The sequence below is a fragment of the Jaculus jaculus genome, chromosome 19 (genome assembly GCF_020740685.1).
Source record: "Jaculus jaculus isolate mJacJac1 chromosome 19, mJacJac1.mat.Y.cur, whole genome shotgun sequence".
In the NCBI taxonomy this organism is placed as follows: domain Eukaryota; kingdom Metazoa; phylum Chordata; class Mammalia; order Rodentia; family Dipodidae; genus Jaculus; species Jaculus jaculus.
The window spans coordinates 14,024,802-14,051,140 of NC_059120.1; the positions used below are offsets into that span (position 1 = coordinate 14,024,802).

The 26,339-nt window shown below is 40.6% G+C and overlaps 1 protein-coding gene across 1 annotated transcript in view; it reads right to left on the bottom strand.

The window, feature by feature from the left end:
- The window catches only part of Syde2 (synapse defective Rho GTPase homolog 2), a 46,397-nt gene that overhangs the window by 14,498 nt on the left and 5,560 nt on the right, over window positions 1–26,339 (bottom strand). Inside the window, exons 2-4 of the mRNA XM_045138682.1 lie at window positions 15,605–16,279; window positions 9,229–10,331; window positions 6,268–6,394 (exon numbers count right to left, since the gene is read on the bottom strand). Coding sequence (XP_044994617.1) covers window positions 6,268–6,394; window positions 9,229–10,331; window positions 15,605–16,279 — 1,905 coding nt within the window. The remainder of the gene's footprint in view (window positions 1–6,267; window positions 6,395–9,228; window positions 10,332–15,604; window positions 16,280–26,339) is intronic.

Here is a 26,339-nt window from a genome sequence, read left to right on the forward strand (position 1 = left end):
CTCCGAACACAAGGAGCTAGCTTACAGTGCCAGTGGAACATTTAGAGTTGCTGGATATAAAAACCCGAGGCCTGGGAGAGAGGGAACCAAAGACATAGCTGTGCAAACAAGGGCATTCAGGACAACCGGGATCACCAGGGATGCGCACACAAGAGAAGACTAGAAGACAAGCCGAGGCGCAACCTCTCTCCAGGGAACAGAGCTCTCCCACGGCAACAAAGAACGACAGCAGGCCAGGTCGGCCAGGAGCAGAGATGGAGGTGGGAGGAAAGCATGTCTGGGGAAGGAGGTGGTACCGGAGGACACCCTCGAGTAACGGGGTAGCGGGGCGTGGCAGCAACGCGGAGGGGAGCACTGCGCACTCAGCGGGCCTCCTGGTCTCGGAGGCGGCACTGCCTCGCAAAGTCCTCCTGTGAGTCCGCAGCGGAAGGTTTGTAACTAGGTACAGGCAACAATGATCTAGAGGCAATGTGAGATAAGGACCAAAAAATATCCAGCAGAAAAGGAAGTCAGCAACCTTGGCAAGCAGTTTCAGGGGAATAAAGGACATGAGCCAGACAGTTGGCTGGAAAACAAATGGACATTAGAAAAGACAGCAAAAGGTTCCCAAGACCGAGGAGAAAGGGAGTGTACTCAACTGAGCAAAGTCCCCAGGGGGAAAGAAAAGACTCCTGAGAACACAGGAAGGATTAAGCCAGGCCAAGATGTGAGGAAGAGAACATCTCTAAGGAAAGAAAGGAAACGGGAAGTGCAAAGGATGAAGGAAGAAACACTGGCAAACCCAGCATGAGAAATCACGTCCATCTGATCATTAGGAGGCAGGACCATCACTAAGTAATACAGGGGATGTGGAGCCTGAGAGAAGAAAGAAGGAATTAAAGGATGCCAAGGGCAAAAGAGGAGAGTGGGGGGAGCAGAAGCACAGTGGGCAAGACAGGGTACAAGGACAGAAGTCTCCATGAGCACCACTAAGGACTGGGCAATTTTCAAGTGCAGGGATGTACTATTCTTGTCCTGACGTACGCTCAGGTGACTGTGGGTTTCTTCCCTCATAGCTTCAGTAACACATGCACGGGCTAGAGAACCAGTCCATGGCTTCAAGGCAAGATGGTGTGGCAGAGTCCACACTCACACTTACCTTTTTCTTGTAAAGACTGAAAACACTGCACAAGAAACCTACAAAAGGCTGGGAGATGGCTTAGCAGTTAAACGCACTTGCCTGCAAAGTGTTCAATTCTCCAAACACCCTAGTATGTGTGTGTTTTACACTTACAGCAAATAAATAATTCTTTATTGTTTTTTTTAAAGATACATTCAAAAAACTGCAAGACATTGGATATTAGATCGAGACAGTGACCCTGAGAGATGGGAGCCACACAGGGCGAGGCCAAAATTTCCCCAGCTCATTGCTGAAGAGACTTTCCAGGAGCAGAGAGCAAACAGACAGTCTAGCTATGCTGGGCGGCCGCTAAGACGTCCTGCAGGCCGAAGCACAGAGACTAAAGGGAAGCTGCCCGCAGCTGGGGCTATTTGCTCGTCAAATCAGGAACAAGATGGAGCTACCCATTCTTGACACTTCTAGTCAATGCTATCTGGAGGCTCCAGTGTAGCACCTAGGTCAGAAACATGGAAAAGATCTGCCTCTGTTTGCAGATGACATAAGCTGATACAGAAAACTCCAGAGAATGAACTAAGAAATGCTACAACTGGTTAGTTGGCACAGCATAAAATCGATATTTAAAATCCATTTATTAATTTTATTTCTATACACTAAAGTGAACACTCTGACAAGGAAATTAAGAAAACAGTTTCAGGAGCTAGAGATACAGCTCAGTGACAAACACTTGCTAAATTCAATCCTTAGTGCCCATCTACCCTCACCAAAAAACAAAAAAAAAGAGGGGGGAGGGAATTCCATTGCAATAAAATCAAAAAGAATTAAACACATCGGGGAAAAAAATGTAAGAACTACAAATGTTTACCCTGGAAACTAAAAATCACATTTGGATACTAGAGATCTAAATAAATGTAACTGCAGCCCATGGTTATGGATCAGAAAACCTAATACTGTGAAAACATCACTACTCCCCAGACACTGATAGCTTCACTGCAAATCCTATGCAAATCCCAGCTCGGGGCACAGCTCAGTGATAGAGCACTGCCCATCAGGGGTAAGGCCCTGGGTTTGATTTCCCAACTCTAGAGTAATAAATATCCCACCTAACTTTTTCACAGAAACTTATAAACTGAGCCTAAAATTCTCAGAATAGCCTAAAAATTTGGAAATGAAGAACATGGAAGGAGCAATCTCTCTCAATTTCAAAGCTTACTGCAGATCTTCAGTCATCAAAACACTGGGACCCAGGCATCAACGTGGGCAGACAGAGCAGTGCAGCAGGAACGACAGCCCAGAAATAAGTGCTCACATGTATGGTCAGCAAATGCTAGAACAAACAGATGTCCTCTTGCAAACGACTAATTAAATCCCTTCTACAATGCACAAAAGTTCACTCCAAAGAGGTAACAGATCTGCATTATGAAGTTATTAGAAGAAAATAATGTAAACTTTCATGATACTAATTTAAACAAATGCCATAGATACAATGCCAAAATTGCAAGTGAAAAAAAAAGTTGAAGTCACTAAAATTAACAACATTTTTGCCTCAAAGGACACCATCAAGAGAGTTAAAGAAAATCCATACAACAGGGCAAAAATAATGATATACCATGTATCAAATTGAGGACTTGAATCAAAATACACAACAAAGAAACCTAGTAATTTAGTAATAAAAAAAGGAAATAATCGAATTTAAAATGGGCCTGGGGGCTGGAGAGATGGCTTAGCAGTTAAGGCGTTAAGGGAGATGTCATTAAAGTAGAGCTGATATAAAGGTCATTTGGGATCGTGAGAGGTGGCACATACTGTAATCCTAGCACTAAGAGCTGAGCAGAAAGACTGCAAGTTGGAGGCAAGCCTAAACTACATAGCAAGATCCAGTCTCAGTAAGTAAATAAACAAGTCACTTTGGATGACTGAGAATTTAGTGTTATGATCGTCATTTGTATGTTAAAGTCGCTTAGAATGACTAAAAGACTTGGCTTGAAAATATAACCTTAAGTCAAAATAGCAGTTGTACCCTGAGTAGATGAGAAAAATCTAACTTTTTACTAAATTTTGTACCGTGGTGGCACACACTTTAACCTACTTACCACTCAGGAGGCACAGGTGGGAGGGTCTCAGAGAGTCTGAGGCCAGCCAGGACTGGAGAAAAACCCTACTTCCAAAAAGAAAATGGCTGGGCATGGTGGCACACACCTTTAATCCCAGCAATTAGGAGGCAGAGGTAGGAGGACTGCTGTGAGTTTGAGGCCAGCCTGAGACTACATTGTGAATTTCAGGTCAGTCAGGCTAAAGGGAGACCCTACCTAAACCAAACAAAAAAACTGAACTTGCTTTAAAGAAACATACAAAATGAGTTTGTCGGGCATTCCATTTTGTGTTCCAGACAAAACAGCTGAGAACACACACACTGACCAGACGGCATCACTCGGCTCGTCGGGTTCTCGGGTTTTGGGCTTACTTGGCTATTATTTATATTTCAGCGTTTACTTAGAAATGTGAGCTCATGTGGAATGGATAAACACAATATTGGCCAATTCACTGTGTCAACAATACCCTTTCTTTTGAGCCACAATGATTTTAGATGCATTTATTATAATTCCAATGATGCTTCTCAGGTAATTTTTAAATCATTTCACTGGCTCTTTATCAAGAAAGAAAACAGTTCTATTTTTTTAAAATAGCTTTACTGAAATGGAATAATACAAACAGAGCTAAGAAATATTCAACAAGTGTATTTAGAAAGTCATGTTTTTAGGAAAGAATGTTAGAAATCTACCACTCGTGTCTTCTGCAGGTGTTGCCAATATCCAAACCTAGGAATTCCTGCCTGTAGCAAATAAACAATTCAGACCACACCATTTCACCCTTAAATCATATATACTTAATACAGTTTTTTAAAAAGTATTTTGTTTGTTTATTTATTTGAAAGCGGGAGAGGGGGAGACAGAGAGAAAGAATGGGCGCACCAGGGCTTCCAGCCACTGCAAATGAACTCCAGATGCATGCACCACCTTGTGCATCTGGCTTACATGGGTCCTGGGGAATCAAGTCAAGGTCCTTTGGCATTGCAGGCAAGTGCTTTAACTGCTAAGCCATCTCTCCAACCCTGGTTTTTATTTCTAAACCAAAGCTTCTCAGAGACAAAATTTCACTTTTGTTTAGTCTTCTTTCCTAGAAACTTGTATCTACAAAATATTTCTTTAATGGATTCATAAAGTACCTTTTATGATTTTCAAATAATACATTAATAATAGCCTTTTAGAAATTACCTCTTTTTAAAAAAAAAAACTCTTTGTTTACAAAACATAGAGCCTTTTGATCTGTTTAAATTCATATGAACAAAAAATCACCTTGGTCTGTTTTCTCTTAGTATTACAATGCTTAGGATCAGTTTCCAATACTCTCGAGTATGTGTTAAGTGCTCTTGAAAATAGTCATTCAGCATTCAGGGACAAGCCTCAATTCTAGAAAACAGCTTGAAATGTTTACTATGGACAAAGTAAACTTCCCTCACATTCTCACTAAAACAACTGTATTTAAAGTAAGAAAACACCTCAGAGGAGATAAGCAGCAGCATAGAAAGAAGCAGGGCAGCTGACAGGAGAGAAGAGTGACCACCACCGGACCCCAGGAGGCGCACGGAAGCAAGGACTAAAGCCCTGGGTTGTTCCCAATAATCCAGGCTTGAAGAGGACCAAATGGGGGACATAAGGAGAAGTGTGTGGTCATGTGTTGAGAACGATGAAAATACGGTGGTGAATAACAGGGATGGATCACTGTATATGTTTGAAAATGTCATTAACTAAAACGTAAAGAAAAAACAGTTATAAGCCAAAAATAAAAATTAAAAAAAAAAACAGATTCTGCAGATTATCACTAAGATTGGCCAATGGAAACAGCTCTTTCTGATCCCGTGACTCCACAGAAGAGCACTCCTCTCCGCCCCTTCCTAACCTGTCAGCTCTGCTCTCCCACCTCCCAACTCCTTTCTTCTCGGTATCTTTGGAGGGTTCTTCCTTCTTTTCTTGCCTGCCTCCAGAGCTTGAAACTTCCAAAGTGCCTGTCTCTTCAAACATTACAGACGATTCAAGGATTTAACTCACTTCCATCACTCAGCCTCCTCTCTAGACATACTGTCTCCCTGCTACACGACGGGTCAGCATGCGGATAAAGAAAAGAGCCCTCGCAGCATGCATGGTGGCGCTGGCCAGCAACCTCAGCAAGCAGGACTGTTCAGCTACCTACTGAGACTGCCTTTAAATAAAGAAATATTTAAAAGCCCCCTCAGATTCACCTGCATCTTCTCCTTAGCAGCAGATGAGTACTTTGACCTTCGCTTGACAAATCCATTTACAGCCCTCCTTCAGATATGCTATGCATACACAACTCAACTAACAACGGTCTTTTTCAACAACATCCCACCCAGCTCTTACTTCTGTGCCTGGCACATGACGAGCTACGCTTTAGCATCATGCCCAGGCCCTCCCTCAGCACACAGCCTTTCACCTTCCCCTCCCGCCAGGCCCTACTAGAGACCACACTGGCTCCTGACGCTCTCTTCTCTTTAATTTCAGTCCATCCATGGTCACCAGATTAGCATCGCTCCCTCAAAACAATCTCTAATGACCTCACTCGGAAATCTATAATGGATTCCCTCTGCCCAGTAAATCATCTACATTGTGAATCAGATAGTCAATCAACACCTAAGTTCCAAAGTGAACTTCTGAAACATTTGTTATCCCTCCCTGAAGGTACAGATCTGCTAGCTACTAGTGAGATGAATGTAGATCTTACTCCCCACATCACTTGCTGTCCGTTTAAGAACAGGGATCCTATCTTAATATAGCCTCACAAAAAACAACATGGAAGTAATATGTCAGAATAAAACCAAATCAAATTTAGGTTAAAAAAAAAGCATTTCAATTCTCTCTTTTTAAAAATTCTTATTTGTATGTGTATGGGTGCAAAGTCCAGACACATGTGCCATTTTGCATCTGGCCTTAATAGGTGCAGAGGAATCAAGATGGGCTGGCTGGCTTTGCAAGCAAGCACAATTAGCTGGGGAGCCATCTCCTCAGTCCTCAGTCTTTCCTGTAGATGCCATCTTTCCACAGTGAGTACATAAAATAAAATCCATTTATTACCTGTTATTACATTTATATCTGGGTACTGGTTTTCACATAGACCAACAGTTTTGCTATCCTTCTCAAATGCCTCCCGAAGTTCTTTCTTGACTGCTGCTGAGCCACATAATCGATAAAGGCCCACTACCTAGAAATAAAATGGCCACATTATGGTAAAGTTAAAAAATATACATAATAATACAATCACACGAACCTTGCAAATTCATCTTAATGGCATGCAATTAAAGTACACAAAAGTGAAATAAAGTTCCAAGTTGAAAATTTGCACAGACATTGCTCACTCTAGAGCCTGCACTGGAAAGTGTTTCTTCTGTAAGCATTGCTAGCTCTTCAAACACGTCCTAGGAAGTTCCCTGTGTGTCCAGTAAGGGAAAACCAACCTAGTCTCTGTGTGAAGAAAAGCAAACATTTCTGATTAACCTGTAGGAGTCAATTTAAAGAATAAACCTCAAGAAATGTAAGGAAAGTAAGGGAGCAGCCCCAATTTTTCCAAATCAAAGATTACTTTGAACTCAAGGATGAGTTAGGGAGAAAAAAATATGTCAAGACAGAAAAAGCAAAAACAATCCACAAAAATTTATAGCATGAATTACCATAAAATATTGTAAGTGATCAAGAATATGGGGAAGACCAGTGAAATCTCCAGATTTACTTACTTATGAGTCTCTTCCATTTCATAAGAGCTACTAGAACATACTGGAGAGATGGGTCTTAATATGAGATAGTGCCAATAACAGGCAGAGGTCAATAATATCCAAAATACTTAGATGATTAGTTGTATTAGCTAAAAGCCGGTCAAGAACCTAAGACTACATTATATCCAAAGGATAGGCATAACATGGAGAACCAAGGAATACACTAGGAAGAAGGTTTATTTCCTAATTAACTAATCCTGATTCATTTACACCAAGAATAGCATATATCAGGGCCAGTCAAATCATATCAGAAAGGCATAGTGAAAAATCCAGAAAGTGAAAAACCAGGTGTAGTGGCACACACCTTTAATCCCAGCCCTCGAGAGGCATAGGTAGGAGGATCACTGTGAGTTCGAGGCCACCCTGAGACTCCAGGTCAGTGAATTCCCCAGGTCAGTTTGGGCTAGAGTGAGATCCTACCTCAAAAAAAAAAAAGAAGAAGAAGGAAGGAAGGAAGGAAGGAAGGAAGGAAGGAAGGAAGGAAGGAAGGAAGGAAAGAAAGAAGGAAGGAAAGAGAGAAAGAAAAGTGATTATCAGCCTTATATATCTGCTTTATAAATACTTGAGAAAATGAATTAAAAATAATAGTGCCACTTAAGTTACTTACTTTAATATTCAACTGCAAAGTTTCTGTTTAATCATTAACTCTAAAGTCTGCCTAATCTCTGAGCTCTTTACACAATGCCTGGAAAATAAAATGAAGGAAATAGAAAACCCAAGAAAGAAAAGTAACTGACAAAAAGTTTCACTCCACAAAGACAACATAATTGGGAGACAGAATCATGTACCTAAGCTGAAGCAGTCTCAGAAGTCCGTGTACTCTACGCGTAGCTTCGAGAAGCCGCTGCCCCCATTTTTACATATGTGAGCAAATAAGGTCCGAAGAGAGAAATGGTTCACCCACACCACACAGCTAAGCACTAATAAAGAATTCAAAGCCAGGTGAGGAAGCACAAAGCTATCATCCTAGCACTCAGGAGGTTGAGGCAGGAGGATTGCCACAAGTTCAATATACCCTGTGTCAAACACAAAATCCGAAGAAATCAGAATCCAGGTGATCTGTATCTGAAGATGAAATGACATTACCCTGTGCAGGCTCTGCAGTTCCCACTTGAAGTTCAAAAAGGTATTCTAGGGCAAAGGATGTGGCTTAGTTGTTAAGAGTTTTGCTTAACATACATGAAGCCCTGGGTTTGATCATACCACCACATAAACAAAAAAAATTTTTTTAAGCATGATCAAAAAGATATTTTAAATAAACATTTTAGATTTTGTGATGTTTTCCTTGTGTCTTTTATCTTTTTTCACTGTAAATTCTGATAGCACTAAAACAAAATGTCTCAGAACATAAATGGTCTTTAGGCTCAACATGTCACAAAAATGAATACATATAGGTTTTATACCTCAGTAAGATCCTCAGTGACATGCTGTTTCTCACTGCCACCATCCACGTGTATTAAGGAGAATAAAGGTAGGGCCAATTAACTGGGCAAATTTTTGAACATCATTACAATCACACAAGGTTCTTGTTTCTTCTTAAAAAAAATATTTATTTGACAGACAGGAAAAGAGAGAATAGATAGATGTACCAGGGCGTCCTTCCACTCCAAGTAAACTCCAGATTCACGCATCACTTTGTGCATCTGGCTTTACATGGGAAATGCGGAATCAAACCTGGCTGTCAGGTTTTTGCAAGCAAGCACCTTTACCTACTGAGCCATCTCCCCATCCTTCTTGCTTCTTTTTTAGGCTGTAACTGCCTTCCTATTTTGCCTAAAAGGGGTTGAGGTGTGTTCATATCAGTAGGATCTCTCCTCATCTTATATGCCACCCAGAGTGAAGTGACAGGAAAGTCTATGAATTCAAAGAGGAAGACGGAGAGCACACAGCTTTGAAGGACAGGGAGCTAATCTTAGGACCAAAGGTTATAGGCTTCACTGCTGGAACTTTCACAGAATTTCAAATCATCAAAAACATTTCTCAAGTGAATTAGCCTTTCCCAAGGTTATCAGCTTTTTCTGGACATGCGATTATAATCAGTTTCTAGTGATAAAACCATATCCCAACACAAGACCATCTAGCACGCTCTCAAAATCATGTCGATTAAAGTACGAATTACACCTTAAACAGTAACACAATTAAAAGATTAGGAATGGGAAATGTCTACATTAAAATTCCTTACCTTACCTTGAACGCCTTCTCCCAAGACCTACACTCAATCAACCAACCAACCAACAAAGGAGGCAGAGAACCAGTGACGCAATACCTGACAGCCTCGCTTTTCAATTTCCACAATACATTTCTGTATCAGGAGAGGCACCATCAAGCCCACGTTCTCTTGTTCTACAACTTTTTGAATATCAACACCAAATATTACTGATTCTCGATTTTTATCTAGGCCATGCAGAGAATTCTCCCACTGTTCCATCAGTGTCACTTTCACATAAATAAGACCTCTAGGCTCGAGCTTGACAGCCAGCTGGTGAGTCCTTGTCACTCTGAATAAAGTGGGGAGAGTGACAGTTCCGTGACAGCATACTCGGTTTTTTCTTGGCGTGGGCTCCCAACTGAACACCACTAGTTTCAAATGCTGTGCATTTTCAATTTCTATGTTGAAAGTGTGATCCATGTCTAAAAATGTTGTTCGACATGTGAGCAAAGCTGTTCTTGCTTTGTTTACTGAGTCAACCTGAATTGCACAAAAGACATCTTTGGAATCTATCCGGGGCGGTTTCAAATCCTCCGCGCCATAGAAATGCACACTCATGAGTCCAGATATGTACTGTGAGCACTTGGGTTGATCAGAAAAACTGTAATGTCTAAAAGCATCGATGTCTATTTCATTTTTGTTACAACTGTTTGTAATGATTTCCTTCCCTTTTCCAATTTTGTTTTCCGATCCATGTTTACTAGACTTCGTTATGAGTTCAGGTGAGTCTCCATCGCTGAGGTAACCACCTCTGCAGGAATACTTTGAGCTCACTGAGGCTTTCTTCTGGTAGCTGTGCTGAGAAGATACAGTGGTATCAAGATGGTACCTGCTTATAACATTCCTTTTAGCAGCTGGCGTTGGGTTCCCAGAAGGCAGAATGACAGTATGAGGAATTTCTCGACAGTGACATTGAGACAAGGGATGGGTGTTATCTGGACTGTTTGTATAGTGTGAGGTTCCCTTAACATTCAGTTTTCGGCTAAATTCTGGCAACCTTTTCATTTTCATGGACAGTTTTCTCACTGTGCGTGGAGATTTGATTTTATCAGGCAAAGACCAGTTAATAGAACTGCCTTTCTTTGCAGGGCCAGGACTTGGAGAAGGTGGCTCCGTGACTCCCAATTCGGTCCTACTTGTAGCAGCTAAGTTCCTAGGACCTTCAAAAAAAAAAAAAGGATAGAAAGATATTTGTTATAAAGTGGTATGCAGTGATCCTTCATTCCTAAACAGACAAGACCTGAAAGAAACAGAAATTCTTGCTTCAGGGCTGGAGGGTGTTGGCTTAGCGGTTAAGGTGCCTGCCTGCAAATCCAAAGGACCTAGGTTCAATTCCCCAAGACCCTCTTAAGCCAGATGCACAAGGTGGCACATGCATTTGGAATTCATTTGCAGTGGCTGGATGCCCTGGCATGCCCCACTCTTTCTGTTTTCCCCTTCCTTCCTTCCTTCCTTCCTTCCTTCCTTCCTTCTTTCTTTCTTTCTTTCTTTCTTTCTTTCTTTCTTTCTTTCTCTCTCTCTCTCTCTCTCTCTCTCTCTCTCTCTCTCTCTCTCAGTCTCTCTCTCTCCCCCCCCCTTTTCTCTCTCAAATAAATAAATAAAAATAAAATATTTTTAAAAAGAAATTCTTGTTTCACTTCGATGGGGATATTTCATGAGGAGCTGAGGTCAATCTCCATGCCCATGTTCAAGCAGTGCAGCGAGCGTCTCCAGAGGGCTTTCAGGGGACAGCAGTTCTGAAGGACAGGAGAAGGGTACCCATGCTCCTTTACTCCTTCTAATGTTCCATGACAAGAGAGCATGTGATTGTATGGCCTCAGGTGGTGTCTTAACAGTTTGGAGAAAACTAGAAAATCCTTCTAGCTTAAATGTGTATTTTAATTAGAAACACAACTCTAATATTTCTTCTGTATATATAGTCTTCAGTTAAATATTATCACAAAGCAGTGATGGCTGACAAAAAGTCAAAAACCAAATAAATTTATAATTTAGGCAGCCAAGAGTCCTTTTTTTTTAACTTCTTTTTTGGTTTATTTTATTTATTTATTTGAGAGAGAAAGAGGCAGAGAGAGAGAGAGAAAGAAATGGGCACCCCAGGGCTTTCAGCAACTGCAAATGAAATATTTTAAAATATATATACAATTTTTTATTTGAGAGACATAGGTAGACAGTATGGGCTCCCTAGGGCCTCTTGCCCGGCAAGCCAACTCCAGATACACGCACCACTTTGTGCATTTGACTTCAATAAGGTTACTGGGGAGTCGAAACTGGATCAGCAGGCCTTGTAAGCAAGTACCTTTAACGACTGAGCCATCCTTCCAGCCTAAGTTCATCAGTTTTTTTTTTTTTCTTGTTTTTTGTTTGTTTGTTTTATTTTTCACAGTAGGCTATCATCCTAGTCCAGGCTGACCTGGACCTCACTCTGTAGTCCCAGGCTGGCCTTGAATTCACAGCAATAGCCAGGTATGGTGGTAATGACTTTAATCCCAGCACTAGGGAAGCAGAGGTAGAAGGATTGAATTTCAGGACAGCCTGGACTAGAATGAAACTCTACCTCAAAAAAAAAAAAAAAAAAAAAAAGAAACAAACAAACGGGTTGGCATCATAACAATTATTTAAAATTTAAGTTAATATTTCAGATTTGTCTACTAGGCATAGATAAAAATCTAATGATGTTACTAATATCAGAAGCTAATCTATGTGAACTCTTTTATGATTAAAATGTACAAGTGTTTTTTTTTTTTAATTAGATCAAATGGCCTTTCTTTGAAGTATTAATGGAACAGTTTTCCTCCACCCATCTCTGTGTATCCTAATGACAAAGAAGTAGTTTCTTCATAGAGAAGAGAGTATTTTACATGCGCACATGGGGCTTTTCTGGAAAACAGTTAGTGAGAAATAGAGTGTTTAACATAGTGTACAAAGAAGACCCTTGTATTACAAATCACAAAACAGTTTTATTGGTTCTCAGATCTAAAGCATTCTATAGTAATCAAGGTCTTACTGTAGCCTACAAGTATTAATCTATTATGCATAAGGTGGAAAACTTTTCAGTATATTAAATTTCTGTGGGTTTTATTAAATTATTAAGGAGTTTAACATTCTGATTCTATTTATAGACTGTCAGTAAATAATTCCTACTGAAGTGTTTAATTGTTAAAATGAATTACTGTACGTTATCAACTTTTGCAGACAAGAGTGAATTTATAAAAACAAATATGCTTTTTTTATAAAACCCACAAATTGAAATATTACCAAGTTCAACATTCACTTTAAATACAATTAAGCTAATAAAAGCACAAAATATATATGAGAAGCAAGTTCCAAATGAAAACCCTTAAACAAAAATTTATGTCCCAGGCTAAATTAAGTAAACCTGGCAAATGTGCTCAACAGTGGGAACAGTCAACTGCACAGAGCAGAAACTGATCCTAATGAAACAAAAAGTACCATTATAAAAGACTGGGGTCGACCTATTACCACTGAATACCAGCTCAACAGACAAAATGATTAGAAAGCATCAACCCAACTAACCTCCATGAAGCTTGGGCTACAGTGAGAGCCTGTGTAAAAGAGAATTAAAGAGAGAGAGAGAGAGAGAGAAAGCTGGGCATGGTGGTGCATGCCTTAATCTCAGCACTCAGCACTCGGGAGGCAGAGGTAGGAGGATCACCATGAGTTTGAGGCCGCTCTGAGACTACATAGTGAATTCCAGGTCAGCCTGGGCCAGAGGGAGACCCTACCTTGAAAAACCAAAAAAAGGGGGCTGGTGAGATGGCTTAGCGGTTAAGCATTTGCTTGTGAAGCCTAAGGACCCCGGTTTGAGGCTCGATTCCCCAGTACCCACATAAGCCAGATGCACAGGGTAATGCATGCATCTGGAATTCATTTGCAGTGGCTGAAGTACCTAGTGCGCCCATTCTCTCTCTCTGCCTCTTTCTCTCCCTGTCTTTTGCTCTCAAATGAATAAATAAAAGTAAACAAATAATTTTTAAAAATAATAAAAAAAAGAAAAACCGAGAGAGAGAGAGAGAGAGAGAGAGAGAGAGCGCGCGAGCGCACGCACACTGTTTCCTATGGGAGCATATCTGCACTAACAGAAGCACATCAGAAAAAAATCAAGGAAAAACAAATGATTAGATTGAGCTATATAAAATATTTTCATTGAACAAACCAAAACCTGTTGAATATTAGCAATTTGATATGACTTAACCTAAAATATAAGATAATTCAACTACTTCCTTTTATATAATATATAACTATTGTAGCCTTTAGTTAACAAGGCTTTAGATTTGTTTTTTTTTATTTTAGAGATGGCAAGAGAGAGAATTGGCTTGACAGGGCCTCAGCCACTGCAATTGAACCCCTGATGCTGGTGCCACCTAATGGGCATGTGCAACCTTGCACTTGCCTCACCTTTGCGCATCTGGTTTATGGGGGATCTACAGAGTCAAACGTGGGTCCTTAGGCTTCATAGGCAAGTGCCTTAACCACTAAACCATCTCTCCAGCCCTTAACAAGGCTTTTATTTCTACCACTTGTTTCTTTTCTTTGCTTCCTCTCCTTTGCTCATGGGAAAACTCAGGCATAAAAGCCTAAACTAATGACTCTAAGTACAATTAAAAGCCTACTTGTCAGGTCAGGCATGAGTAAATGGATATATAAAACAAAATAAGGTTTACAAAGAGCATATCTGCCTTCTTCTACTCTCCATGATTCTACTCTTTTTTAATTTAAAGAAAAGTAACTTTTGTCTCAAAGAATAAAACACTACAACGAGGCTAGACATGATGGTAAACACCTACAGTACTATAATATTCAGGAGACTAAGGAAAGAGGAACAAGAGTTCAAGGTCAGCCTGAGCTATATATCAAGACCTTGTCTCAAAAAAAAAAAAAAAAAAAGAGTAAAGTGAGCTGGGGAGACAGCTCGGTGGATAAAGTGCTTGTCATGTAAGTGTGAGGACCCAAGTTCAGATCCCAGAGCCCACGTAAAGGTCCGCAGTGGCTACTTGAGTATCTGTAACTGCAGCATGCCTGCAGCAGGATGGGAGGGAGAGAGAAGACTCTTCAGAAACTCAGGATCAGCCAGCCTGCTGAACACAGGGGTAAACAAGAGACTCTGTTTCCAGATGGACAGCAAAGAATCACACCTGAGTTTGTCCTCTAACCTCCACATGTATATTTTGACACATGAGGGCACACACACACTCATTACTTTGCAAAATTAATATTGCTAATAAAAAATTAAACTAACCAGACATAGTGCAGCATGCCTTTAATTCTAGCACTTGGGAGGCTGAGGTAGGAGGATCACTGTGAGTTCAAGGTCAGCCTGGAGCTACAGAGCGAATTCCAGGTCAGCCTAAGCTAAAGTGAGACCCTACCTCAAAAAAAAAAAAAAATTAAAAATAGGTCAGGGGAAAATGACAGTATGAAAAATTTTATAAGAAACTGAAATCTTAAAAAGTGTAACTACGAAAACTAAAAATTTAGAAAACCTCATAGACTTTAATAAATTAGAGGGCTGGAGAGATGGCTTAGTGATTAAGACACTTGCCTGTGAAGACTAAGAATTCATGTTCAAATCTCTAGGACCCACATAGCCAGATGCACAGTGATGCAAGTGTGCAATTTAGCACATGGCCACAAGGGAGCGCATGCATCTGGAGTTTGTTTGCAGTGGCCCTGGAACACCCATTCTTATGTTTTTCTTATATGTTTTTCTTATATTATTCTCTCTCTCAAATAAATAAACAATAATAATAAAGAAATTAGAGAACTGCGAGATACCTAACAATTTCAGTGAGGCACAAAGAAAAACGATGGGAGGAGGACGTAAAGATATGGAAGGTACATGTGATTAAAGTTCTTCGGGGAAGCACAGAGCAGAATTGTGTAATCAGCATTCACCTAAATGTGAAAACTGGAAAAAGCTAGCAAGTTTCAAAACTGAGGAAAGTATGCAAGGCATGACAGCTCATGCCTTTAATCCCAGCACTTAGAAGATAGAGCAAGAAGGACTGCCATCAGTTCAAGGCCAGTCTGCTTACAGAGTGTGTTCCAGGTCTTTATAGGCTGGACCAAGACCCTGTCTCAATAAATAAATAAACAATAAAAAAATAAACTGAAGATATTAAGTCATAGACTGAAAAATTATATAAAAATTTAAAAACAAAACAAAACATACTAAAGCACATACCAAACTATAAAGTCAAGCCTGTGATAAAAATAAACCTCCACATGTATTAAAATATTTAGTAGGCTAGGGTGCAGCTCAGCAGTAAAGTGATTATTCAGGCAAGGGCCTATATCTGATGCAGCTTTATTTTTATTTTTGACAAGTGCTTACTTTATAAGGCAAGTAGACACTTTCTACTTTAGCAACTATCAAAGAACTGACCAGAAAAGGCACATCTACAGTCGTCTTTACCTGCAACCACAGATTTCATCACGGGGCTGTCATCCATCATTCCTTCATGTGTCTTGTGCCCAGGCCTTTGCATACACTGCGGCATAGCTTCCACAGAATACAGTGGATCTACAGGACTCATCCCATTTGATTGTGTGCTCTGAGCATCACCTGTGTGTTGGCCAGGGCACAACACATCTTCAGTAGATGGCTCTACTCTCTTCATGTCACCAACAAACAGAGCAGGAAGCTTCTGACCAGCAGGGTTTGCCTCTCCACAACCCAAAGCACTGGATCCGCCAAGATCGCCATCCTCAGGGATGGGGTTGTACCATATCTCTCCTTCATCATCGGCATCATTTTCCTCAGTGAAGTCTAAAGGACAGTTTCGTGATGGTGAAGAGCTGGGCACATTACACACCATATACGTAAAGTTTTCTTCTGTTGATCTGAAGGAAGGTTGTGATAGCTGATGTTTAGGAGGGGACAAAGGTGAAACAGGTAAAGGACCTCGATCCTGGTATTTCTTATTTTCTTCCACACTCTGAGATCTCAGGGTACTCTGATAGAGCCAATTGCGTTTCTTGGAAACAGTGATGCTGTTAAGTGGCTTATGATCTCTGAGTTCAGTGTCATCCTTTAGGTCTTCAAGTTCTCTCCTCTTCACTGAAGAACCATAAACATTTTCAAATAAGTCTGTTTTAAAGGAGAAAAGATGGAACATAATAATGCTAGGTTAACATGAAAGACATGTCAATTCAGGCCATTTATTAAAATATTTAAAAATAAGTGATATTAATCACACTCAGATCAAAATAAGACCAAAAATATTGTTTTTCCATCTAAATATAACATCTATTATTTAGACATCCAACTGCTTAGATGCCATCGCAGTCACTTTCTCGTTGCTGCACCAACACCAACCGCAGGCAGCTCATGGGCAGACAGGGTGCAGTTCAGGCTTACAGCATCGGGGGAACGCTCCACCACGGCGGAAGCAGCGAGCTCACTCCAGCACCCACAGCACAGAGACAGAAAAACCACCACCAGCAAGCACAAGCAGCCAGAGCTCAAAAACGACTCTGAACACACCTAGTGCTGGACTACAAGATCCAACCCCAGCGACAGCTCCTCCAACATGCTGCTGTAGACTTTAACCTTAACCAAAAACCCCCGAGGCATTAGGGGACATACTTTTACATTCAAACCACTGGAAGCACAGACCCTACTGCAGAAGACCTCAGATATTTGGGCTTCAGGAATAGAAAATCAGGCTGGAGACCATCTGGAATCCACCTCTTTAGATGACTAGCTGTTAATACAACTGGAAAATGCTATGTAGTCTGTTGGAGGGGGGGTGTAGTCATCTATGGCTTTAACCAGCAGTGGACCCTGCAGGCTATAGAGCAGGCCAGCCAGGCTAAATGTACCAACTAGTGTAATGGTGGCATGTCTCTAATGAGGGAAACCAACTGCTCTCTGAGGCCCACTCCATGGGAGGGAATTCATACCCAGTACTGAAAATCTAATCAAAAGCCTATGGCTAGGGAGGTCATATGCCCTTATGGGAAAGCTACCACTGTTTGGCTAAATGCACATACTATTCCCACTAAACTGACCTCTAAATATTTATATTTATGCTCATGTAACAATGCTACTTTCACTTTTGGTTAAAGAAGCTTCTCTTTTCAGATGAGGGGGACCACTGAGGAGACTCAAAAGTTATCAAAGTGCTGAGAAGTGACAGTGAGCGTTCGGTGCTAAGTGAGACGTCTCTATCACACCCTTCCAGGCTCAGGCGCCAGTGCAGAAGGTGGTGGAAAGAATATAAGAGCCAAAGGAAAGGGAGGAAGGGTTTGGAATATTGCCTTCCAAACACAAAAGTGGCCTTTACATTCATGACCTCACAGCGGCTGACACTGCCTACACAAGACCTGGCTAAGAAAAAACGGCGTCTCAGTGGCAGAGAAGCTAGTTGAGAAGAGGCTCAGCGGAAGGAAGGGGACAAAGGAGGGCGGTGAGTGATTACAACCAGGGCTCACTGTGACGTGAAGGGAGCTTGTCAATAAAGTTTGAAAAAATATAACTGCTAACATAAATGTCAAATCATTCTAAGAAAAAGCACATACAATTTGGCACCATCTATAAAAACCATATTTGTAAGACTTAGCCTAAGCAAAACAGATTAATCTAAGAAGCACTTCCATAGAGTGTACTATATACAAGAGTATGCTTTTAGTATTTGTGTAATCCCAACTCCCTACTTACAAAGATAGAAGACATTAATTAGAAAGCACAAAAATATTTCTCTTTTTACATAAAGATTTTAAATAACCTAACAAAAAATGTCTTATTGATTATTAAAATCTTAGCAGGAGGTTGGTTTCCTAATCACTGCACAGTAACATCTTACAGAGCCTGAGTTCTAAATATCTAAGGTAAAAATAAAGAGAGAAGCCACGCGTGGTGGCGCACGCCTTTAATCCCAGCACTCGGCAGAGGTAGGAGGATCGCCATGAGTTGGAGGCCACCCTGTGACTACATAATAAATTCCAGGTCAGCCTGGGCCACAGTGAGACCCTACCTCGAAAAGCAAAATAAAGAAAGAAAGAAAGAGAGAAAGAAAGAAAAAGGAAGGAAGGAAGGAAGGAAGGAAGGAAGGAGTCTCTGAGGGGTTACAATAGCACCCAATACAACTGCTATCGTGATTAGCCAAACCTAAACCTAAGTAGTAGCTAAAAATATAAAACAAATCAGTCCTTGCCCTTAGTCATAGCCTAGAAGACCTCAGATATTTAAGTGTGTATGTGTACACATCCATAATACATACATATATATATGTGTACATATATATGTGTGTGTGTATATATATATATATATATATATATATATATATATATATATATGTTACTACATTGTGGTTAAGACTCTAAGAACGTAACATTTCTTTGTCTAACGACAAAATTGGAGTAGGGAGGTGGCTCAGCAGGTCAGAGAACTTGGTGTGCAAGAAGGAGGACCTGAATCAACCCCAACAGTCACACAGAACGCCACTGGCTGGGTAGGCCTGCAATCCTAGCGCTGAAGGGATAGGGACAGGAGAATCACTGGGGCTCTCTGGCCAGCCAGACCAACCAGAAATAGTAGACCCAGGCTCAGTGCACGGCGCTCAAGGAGAACAATCAAGGAGACCACGTGACGTTCTACTCGAGCCTCTGGGATGGTTAACCTCTGACTGTCACACTGATAGGGTTCAGAGTCACCGTGGAGGAAGTCCATGGGCATGCCAGTTAGGGCTTTTCTGGATGAGGTCAGTAGAGATGGGAAGACCAGCTTGGCTGTGGGTGGCAGCATTCCATGAGCCAAGGGCCCCAACTGCATAAAAATGAGTCATTGTCTCTGCTCCTTCACTGAGGAACTGCTACAAGCTCCTTCAAATTACTGCTCCATGCCTACCCCATGACGGACTGTTCCTAAAACCATAAACTGACACGAACCTTTTCTCCCTTAAACTGATTTTTGTCACATGTTTTGTCCCAGTAACAAGAAGGTAACTAATACACCTCTGCATGTGTACTCACTGGGCATCCATAAATGCACATACTACCTACATGTCACACACCACACACAAAAAGAAGAAGACATCACATTTCCAAAAAGTTGTATTATGTGGGCTACAGTAACAGTAAGGTAAGTAAATATACATCTATCAAATAAATAAATCACTATACAGATAATTAAAGGAGAACCACATTGAGTGTGCATATAGATGACTCAGTATTAAAGAAAAAAAATAATGATTTATTAACTGTAACTAAACACATTCAGCTATGAGAAGCTTAATAACAAACAAAAATTAAGTTTATGAAAATCAAGGCATTCAGCACCTCCGTTCTACTGAAAAAAAAAAAATCCTTTAAAAATGTAAATTTAGCCAGGCAGTCTTTAATTCTAGCACTGGAAGGCAGAAGTAGGAGGATCACTGTGAGTTCAAGGCCATCCTGAGACTACATAGGGAATTCCAGGTCAGCCTGGGCTAGAGTGAGATCCTACCTCAAAAAACTAAAATGTGGGTTGGAGAGATGGCTTAGCAGTTAAGCGCTTGCCTGCGAAGCCTAAGGACCCCAGTTTGAGGCTCGATTCCCCAGGATCCACGTTAGCCAGATGTACAAGGGGGTACACGCATCTGGAATTCTTCTGCAGTGGCTGGAAGCCCTGGCGCACCCATTCTGTCTCTCTTGTTCTCTATCGCTCTCAAATAAATAAATAAAAATAAACAAAAAAAATTTTTTTAAAAACTAAAACGTAAATTTATGTTTTTGTCTTTCAAAACGTTAACCATAGCTGGGCATGGTGGTGTTCATCTTTAAATCCCAGCACTCAGGAGGCAGAGGTAGGAGGATCACCCTGAGACTACATAGTGAATTCCAGGTCAGATTGGGCTACAGTGAGATCCTACCTCAAAAAAACAAAAACAAAAAAAAAAAAACAACAACAACAACAACAAAAGCTAAGCACGTACCCAACCAAGCAGATCAGTCAAAACAACCTGCAACACAAATGTGGGTTTAAGTTCAGTTTGTACCATCTGCAGAAGCTAGACTAGCAATCAGAAGGGAAGGAGAAGTGCTGAAAAGAAGTGACGGTGACGGCGGTGCTCAGAGCTAAAGGAGACTCCTCTATCACGCCCTCCACGGCTCAACGAACACTGCAGAAGAGGTGATGGAAGGAATGTACGAGCCAAAGGTTGGGAAAGAGTGCTTTAGAATGCTGTCTTCAAAACACACAGTGGCCATTGCATTCATGACCTCACAGTAGCTATCTACTGACTACATAGTGAATTCCAGGTAAGCCTGGGCTACAGCGAGACCCTACCTCAAAAAAAAAAAAAAAAACAGTTAAGGAAAGGAAGCTTCAGTGAACTACTATGTCAGCCATTTATTACTGAACAGAAGAGTGACTTTGGCAGGCAGGACAAAAAGCAGTAGGGAAGCCCTAAACTTCACTGAGCCTCTACAGCAACCCTGTGAAATGAGCATGAGAATTACTGTGAGCCTCAAACACATGAGGGATCCAGGTAAGGTCTTAGTATTCAAAATTAAGTATGCTTAACTCTCTTGTCCCTCTCCCTAGAATGCTTTCCATTAACAGTAGGGAAATAAGCAGCTCGCAGGACATCATCAGTTCCTTATCAGGTGGCCCTTAATACTGAAAACTAAAAGTGTTACTCAGAAAAGCTAAGTAACCTGGAGAGCACCTGTGGTCAGCAGACAAGCGCACTTGGAGGGGTGACCATCTCCACGGCCCAGGGCTGAAGTGCAAACGTGGAACACACACCCAATATATCCTAACTCGATTTCATTCTTAAAATTTAGTTATGAAAACAGAAGATTCCAGTGTTTTTCTTTGCCTTTTTGTTCATATCAAAAAATAACCAAAAATTAACCACTTGCTCAAAAAAATCGCAGGGACTTCTAGGTTCTCAGTGATCACACTCTCTTGCCAAGCATGCTGGGATCTAGATCTACTTCACGAATCAATTAATGGCATACGAGACCTGCACAGGACATTATGTACAAACGTTTTGACACAATTATAAATTTGAAGGAAAAAAATGTAAAACTATTTAATTTACTACATCTTGTTTTATCTTATTCTAACACATATGTTACCCAAAATTTATCTGGACACATTAGAGTCCTTCAGAGTTTCTGAATACTGTGCACTGTACATGATTCCTGAAACATGCACCTACCTGTACTACATTCCAAAGTACTACAATAAAAAATAAAGCTATTAGCATCCTGTATTTAAGCAAGTTGATATAACTAATATGTTTAATGAAAGTGTAATAGTAGAAGGAGTAATTACATTATAAGACACACTATAACTGTTTTTAAGGAAATAAGCTACAAATGCTTGAAACCAGGTAGTTTGATATTGCAATATACATGATGCTGAATTTAAATTTACAAATAAGTACTGACATAGTTAGAATTCTCACAAAGACCAAAGTTACTCAGTTATTAAAAGTGATCTTGGGGGGCTGGAGAGATGGCTTAGCGGTTAAGTGGTTGCATGTGAAGCCTAAGCACCTCGGTTCAAGGCCCGATTCCTCAGGACCCACATTAGCCAGACGCACAAGGGGACGCACGCATTGTTTGCAGTGGCTGGAGGCCCTGGTGCGCCCATTCTCTCGCTCTCTCTATCTATCTGCCTCTTTCTCTGTCACTCTCAAATAAATAAGTAAAAATAAATTTAAAAAGTGAACGTGGGCTAGGAAGACCACCTGCTGCACAAACACAGGGACCTGAGTGGTCCCCAGCCCTCACATAAAAAGCCAGCCTGCCCACACACGGCTGAAGCCCTAGAGCTGTGTGGGGGACAGAGACCGGAGGACGGCCAGGGTTCGTGGGTCTAGCTAGTGTAACTGAGAACTGCTGGGCCTCAGGGTTGGTGACGTGCTCAGTCTGAAGTGAGCAAGGTGAAAAGTAATAGAGCACCAGCACACCTCCTCAGCCTCTGAACACATGGCAGGAGCACGCACATCTGTGCACGCGCGCGCACACACACACACACACACACACACACAAGCTAATCTACTCAGCAATTACTTATAAACTATTTTGAACATTTAATTTTTATCTCAGTTAATATAAGATGGATGCAGATGTAAATCCATGTCCATGAGAAGCTATATGCACTCTTCCTTTCCCTCCTTGTGCTAAACTTGATGCTTAATTCTGCTTCACTTATAAGAAGGCACAAGGAAAAACTTAAGACTAAGTATACAAAGTTACAAGGCACAAACCTATCCTCCTATAACTATACATGTTATAGCATTGATATAATTTTCAGATTCTAAATAAAGCCATTCTTTGAAAATCTGGAAGAGAATGCAGCAATGACCATTTTTGCAGGTTTTCACTAAGAATGATATGCTACACAGTGGTGAGCTACTCAAGCCATTTCTTCTTGATAATTATTTCATAATAATTCCAAATGATAGCATTATTAAACATTTAAGTAAAGCCTGGTGAGCTCAGTCAGCAGAGCATGAGACTCTTGAACATTTAACTAGTGCCCCAGATATATTAGCAAGTCAAGCAATTATGCATTTACACAACTGAAAATGTGCACCATGCAGTCATCTTTTTAAAATGTTTTATTTATTTATTTATTTGAGATAGATAGAGGGAGAAAGAGAGAGAGAAAGTGAGAATGGGCATGCCAGGGCCTCTAGCCACTGCAAAGGAACTCCAGATGCATGTGCCACCAGGTGCATCCAGCTTACGTGGGACCTGGAGAATTGAACCTGGGTCCTTAGGCTTCACAGGCAAACACCTTAACTGCTAAACCATCTCTCTAGCCCATCTTTTTATCATTTTAAGATTTCTATTCAATTCAAAGGGGAAAGTGGGGGGAGGGGGAAGGGAGGGTATTACCATGGGATACTTTTTATAATCATGGAAAATGTTAATAAAAATTGAGAAAAAAAAAAGATTTCTATTCAAGGGCTGGACAGATGGCTTAGCGTTAAGGTGCTTAACTGTGAAGCTTACTAAGGACCCAGGTTCAATACTCCAGGTCCCACATAAACTGGATGCACATGGTGGCACATGTATCTGGAGTTCCTCTGCAGCGGCTAGAGGTCCTGGCATGCCCAGTCTCACTTCCTCTATTTCTCCGTCTGTCTGTAATAAATAAAATAATCTTTTTTGTTTGTTTTGTTTTTTGAGGTAGGGTATCACTCTAGCCCAGGCTGACCTGGAATTCACTATGGAGTCTCAGTGTGGCCTGAAACTCATGGCAATCCTCCTACCTCTGCCACCCAGAGTGCTGAAATTAAAGGCATGTGCTGCCACACCCAGTGAAAAGAAATATTTTTTAACAATTTCTACTCTCTTTATTGCTTTCACTTAGCAGTTAATTTGCAGAGACTGGAAGTCCTGAAGCATTATCTCCCACTCCCTCTGCCTTTTTGTCTCTCTCTCTCTTTCTAGCAGATAATATATAAAAATTAAATACTAAAAAAAAAAAAAGTAAAAATCCAAATAAAAGTATTCTCCCCCTTGGTTTTTTGAGGTAAGGTCTCACTCTAACCGAGGCCGATCTGGAATGCACTTTGTAGTCTCAGGCTCACCTCGAACTCATAGCGATCATCCTACCTCTGCCTCCCCTAGTGCTGGAACTAAAGGCACGTGTTATCAAGCCTGGCCCCAAATAAAAGTATTCTTATGAACATGGTATTAGATATCTAAATCCATGCCTAAATTTTAAAATAAAGTGTGTGTCCCAGGTAAACTTAGAAATAGGTAGGGGCTGGAGAGATGGCTTAGCAGTTAAGGTGCTTGCTTGTGAAGTCTAAGGACCCAGGTTCGATTCCCCAGTATCCATGTAAGCCAGATGCACAAAGTAGCGCATGCGTCCAGAGTTTGTTTGTAGTTGCTGGAGGCCGTGACATGCCCATTCTCTCTCTCTCTAATAAAATAAAAATATAAAGGAGGTAGAAAGAGATGAAGCATTTTTTTTTCTTTTTCAAGTTGTCTGCTTGCTTTGGAGACTAGAAAATAAAAGAAGGAAACTTTGAGACTGCTTCGGATCCACAGCTCCACAAAAGAAACCCAGAAGAGCAAACACAAGCACAAAAGGTGAGCAGAATAAATAATAAGTGCCCCTGACAGGGTTTCCAGCTTGAGCTCCAGGCGGTAAGAAGCCCTCAGCTCCCAATCTTTCATTCTCCACCCAGCATCCCAATGACCTGGGGCGACAGTATTCACACAAAGCCTGCAGCCTTTCCTCCTGATAAGGACTCTAAGTGTCTGTCAGACACAACACCAAGCCATTATCTTTGCAGGCTCATAGCACACAGAGGACAGAGACCACATGAAGTTGACTTACTTGTCTAAGGTCACAAGACAGGTCAATGGTAAAATCTGATCCGAAACCCAGAATCTCAATTCTGTTAACCACTGTTATTATATTCCCTTCTGGAAGATCCCAAAATCTCACTAAGAGTGACTAGTGCAAGGTGAGACTAATATGAAGAACTACCTAAACACATCATGTTCTATAGGCAATAAGTATTAATTCATACAAATAAGATGAAGTAGAAAGAAAGCAATCAAGTGCTTTACTCTATTAAATGTATATGGTATTAGAAAAAGGAAGACTGCCTTTTCAAAACTTCTGAGCAACTCTATCTAGAACCTTACTACTCTTAAGTGTGGGCTACCAAAAGCATTACATTAGAAGTCTACAATAAAAGGCTGTTATAATGCAGAAACTCCTCAGGGACAGAATATATACTTGAACAAGATTTTCAGGGAACCTATATGCATTAACTTTGGAAAGCACCACTCTAAAACAATGAACACAGAAAAGTCTAGAAAACAGCCTGATTCTCAAAAGATCAACAGACATCTCAGAATCATTGGTCTAGAAACTAAGGACTTCCAAGTCAACACATTACTTTCTCCTGAATCTGTAATTCTTGAACTTTTCCAGCTACAAGCAACTCCAATGTTCCATGGCATTCTTTAAAAAAAAAAAAAAAGAAAAAGAAAAAAGTCCTGCACTGTTTCTAAGGCCACAATGCCAACTTCTCTCAGAAAGGGATTTAAAGCTTGAAGACTGTCCAAAAGTGGTGTTGCACACCTTTAATCCCAGCACTTGGGAAACAGAGGTAGGAGGATCACTGTGAGTGCAAGGCCACCCTGAGACTCCATAGTGAATTCCAGGTCAGCCTGGGCTAGAGCAAGACCCTACCTTGAAAAACTAAAAACAAACTAAAACAAAAAGTCTACATGCCTCTTGCTACTAATTGGGGGGGCGGGGGGGCAGGGCAGCAACCCAGAAAGGATGAAGTATGATACAAAGAAATCAGACAGCATTTCAAATACTTGAGAAAAGTAAGTGGCAACCTCCACCACAGTCACCTTCACTTAGGATGGTTACAGACCACACCAGCTAATTACAGAACTGTCAAAAATTTGAAGATAAAATGCTAACAAATGAAACCCTGTCAACAGTTTCTTCCAAAGATCACGTAGCAAGAAAAGCAGGTCAAAGGCGGCTAATTATGCTTTAACACAAAGTAAAACTAACATAGCTCAACCTGGTGCTTCTGAATATATTTCTAAGAATTGGATACTAATTAAAACTTATTTATAAAGACTTCTAATGAAGTACACTTGGGAAATAAATTATGATTCCATCATAATTTTAAGGCTTGCAGAAACTTGCCAATATTTACTATGTGTAATGACTTTAAATTTCTTAAGTAACTGTCCCAATTAGGAACAAATTGGCCAACTTGTGAAGACTATACACTTAAATGCATCAGATATTGACATTATAATACCATTAGAGGGTTGATGGTTCCTGGTGGAAGCCAAAAATCAAAATAGGAAAACACTTTGGCTTCCATTTGTCATAATGGTCTCAGACATTTTCAAGATACTTATGTAGATTGGTTATCTATTCCACTATATAGTCATTTTGAGTCTACATTGTGATTGTATTCTAAAGGATAATATACTCATGTATATGATATTAAAATATGGTATAAGCCTTTTGGAATATTTATCATGTTTTATACAACTAGGAATCTATTGCTTCCGTTGGATTTGGTATTATGTTTTCCAAAACTGTTTTTATTTTATGTACTTATTTATTTGCAGGTCTATGATGGAACCTTAGGTCTTGAATATACTAAGCACGCACTATCTACCACTCAGCTACATAACAAGCCCAA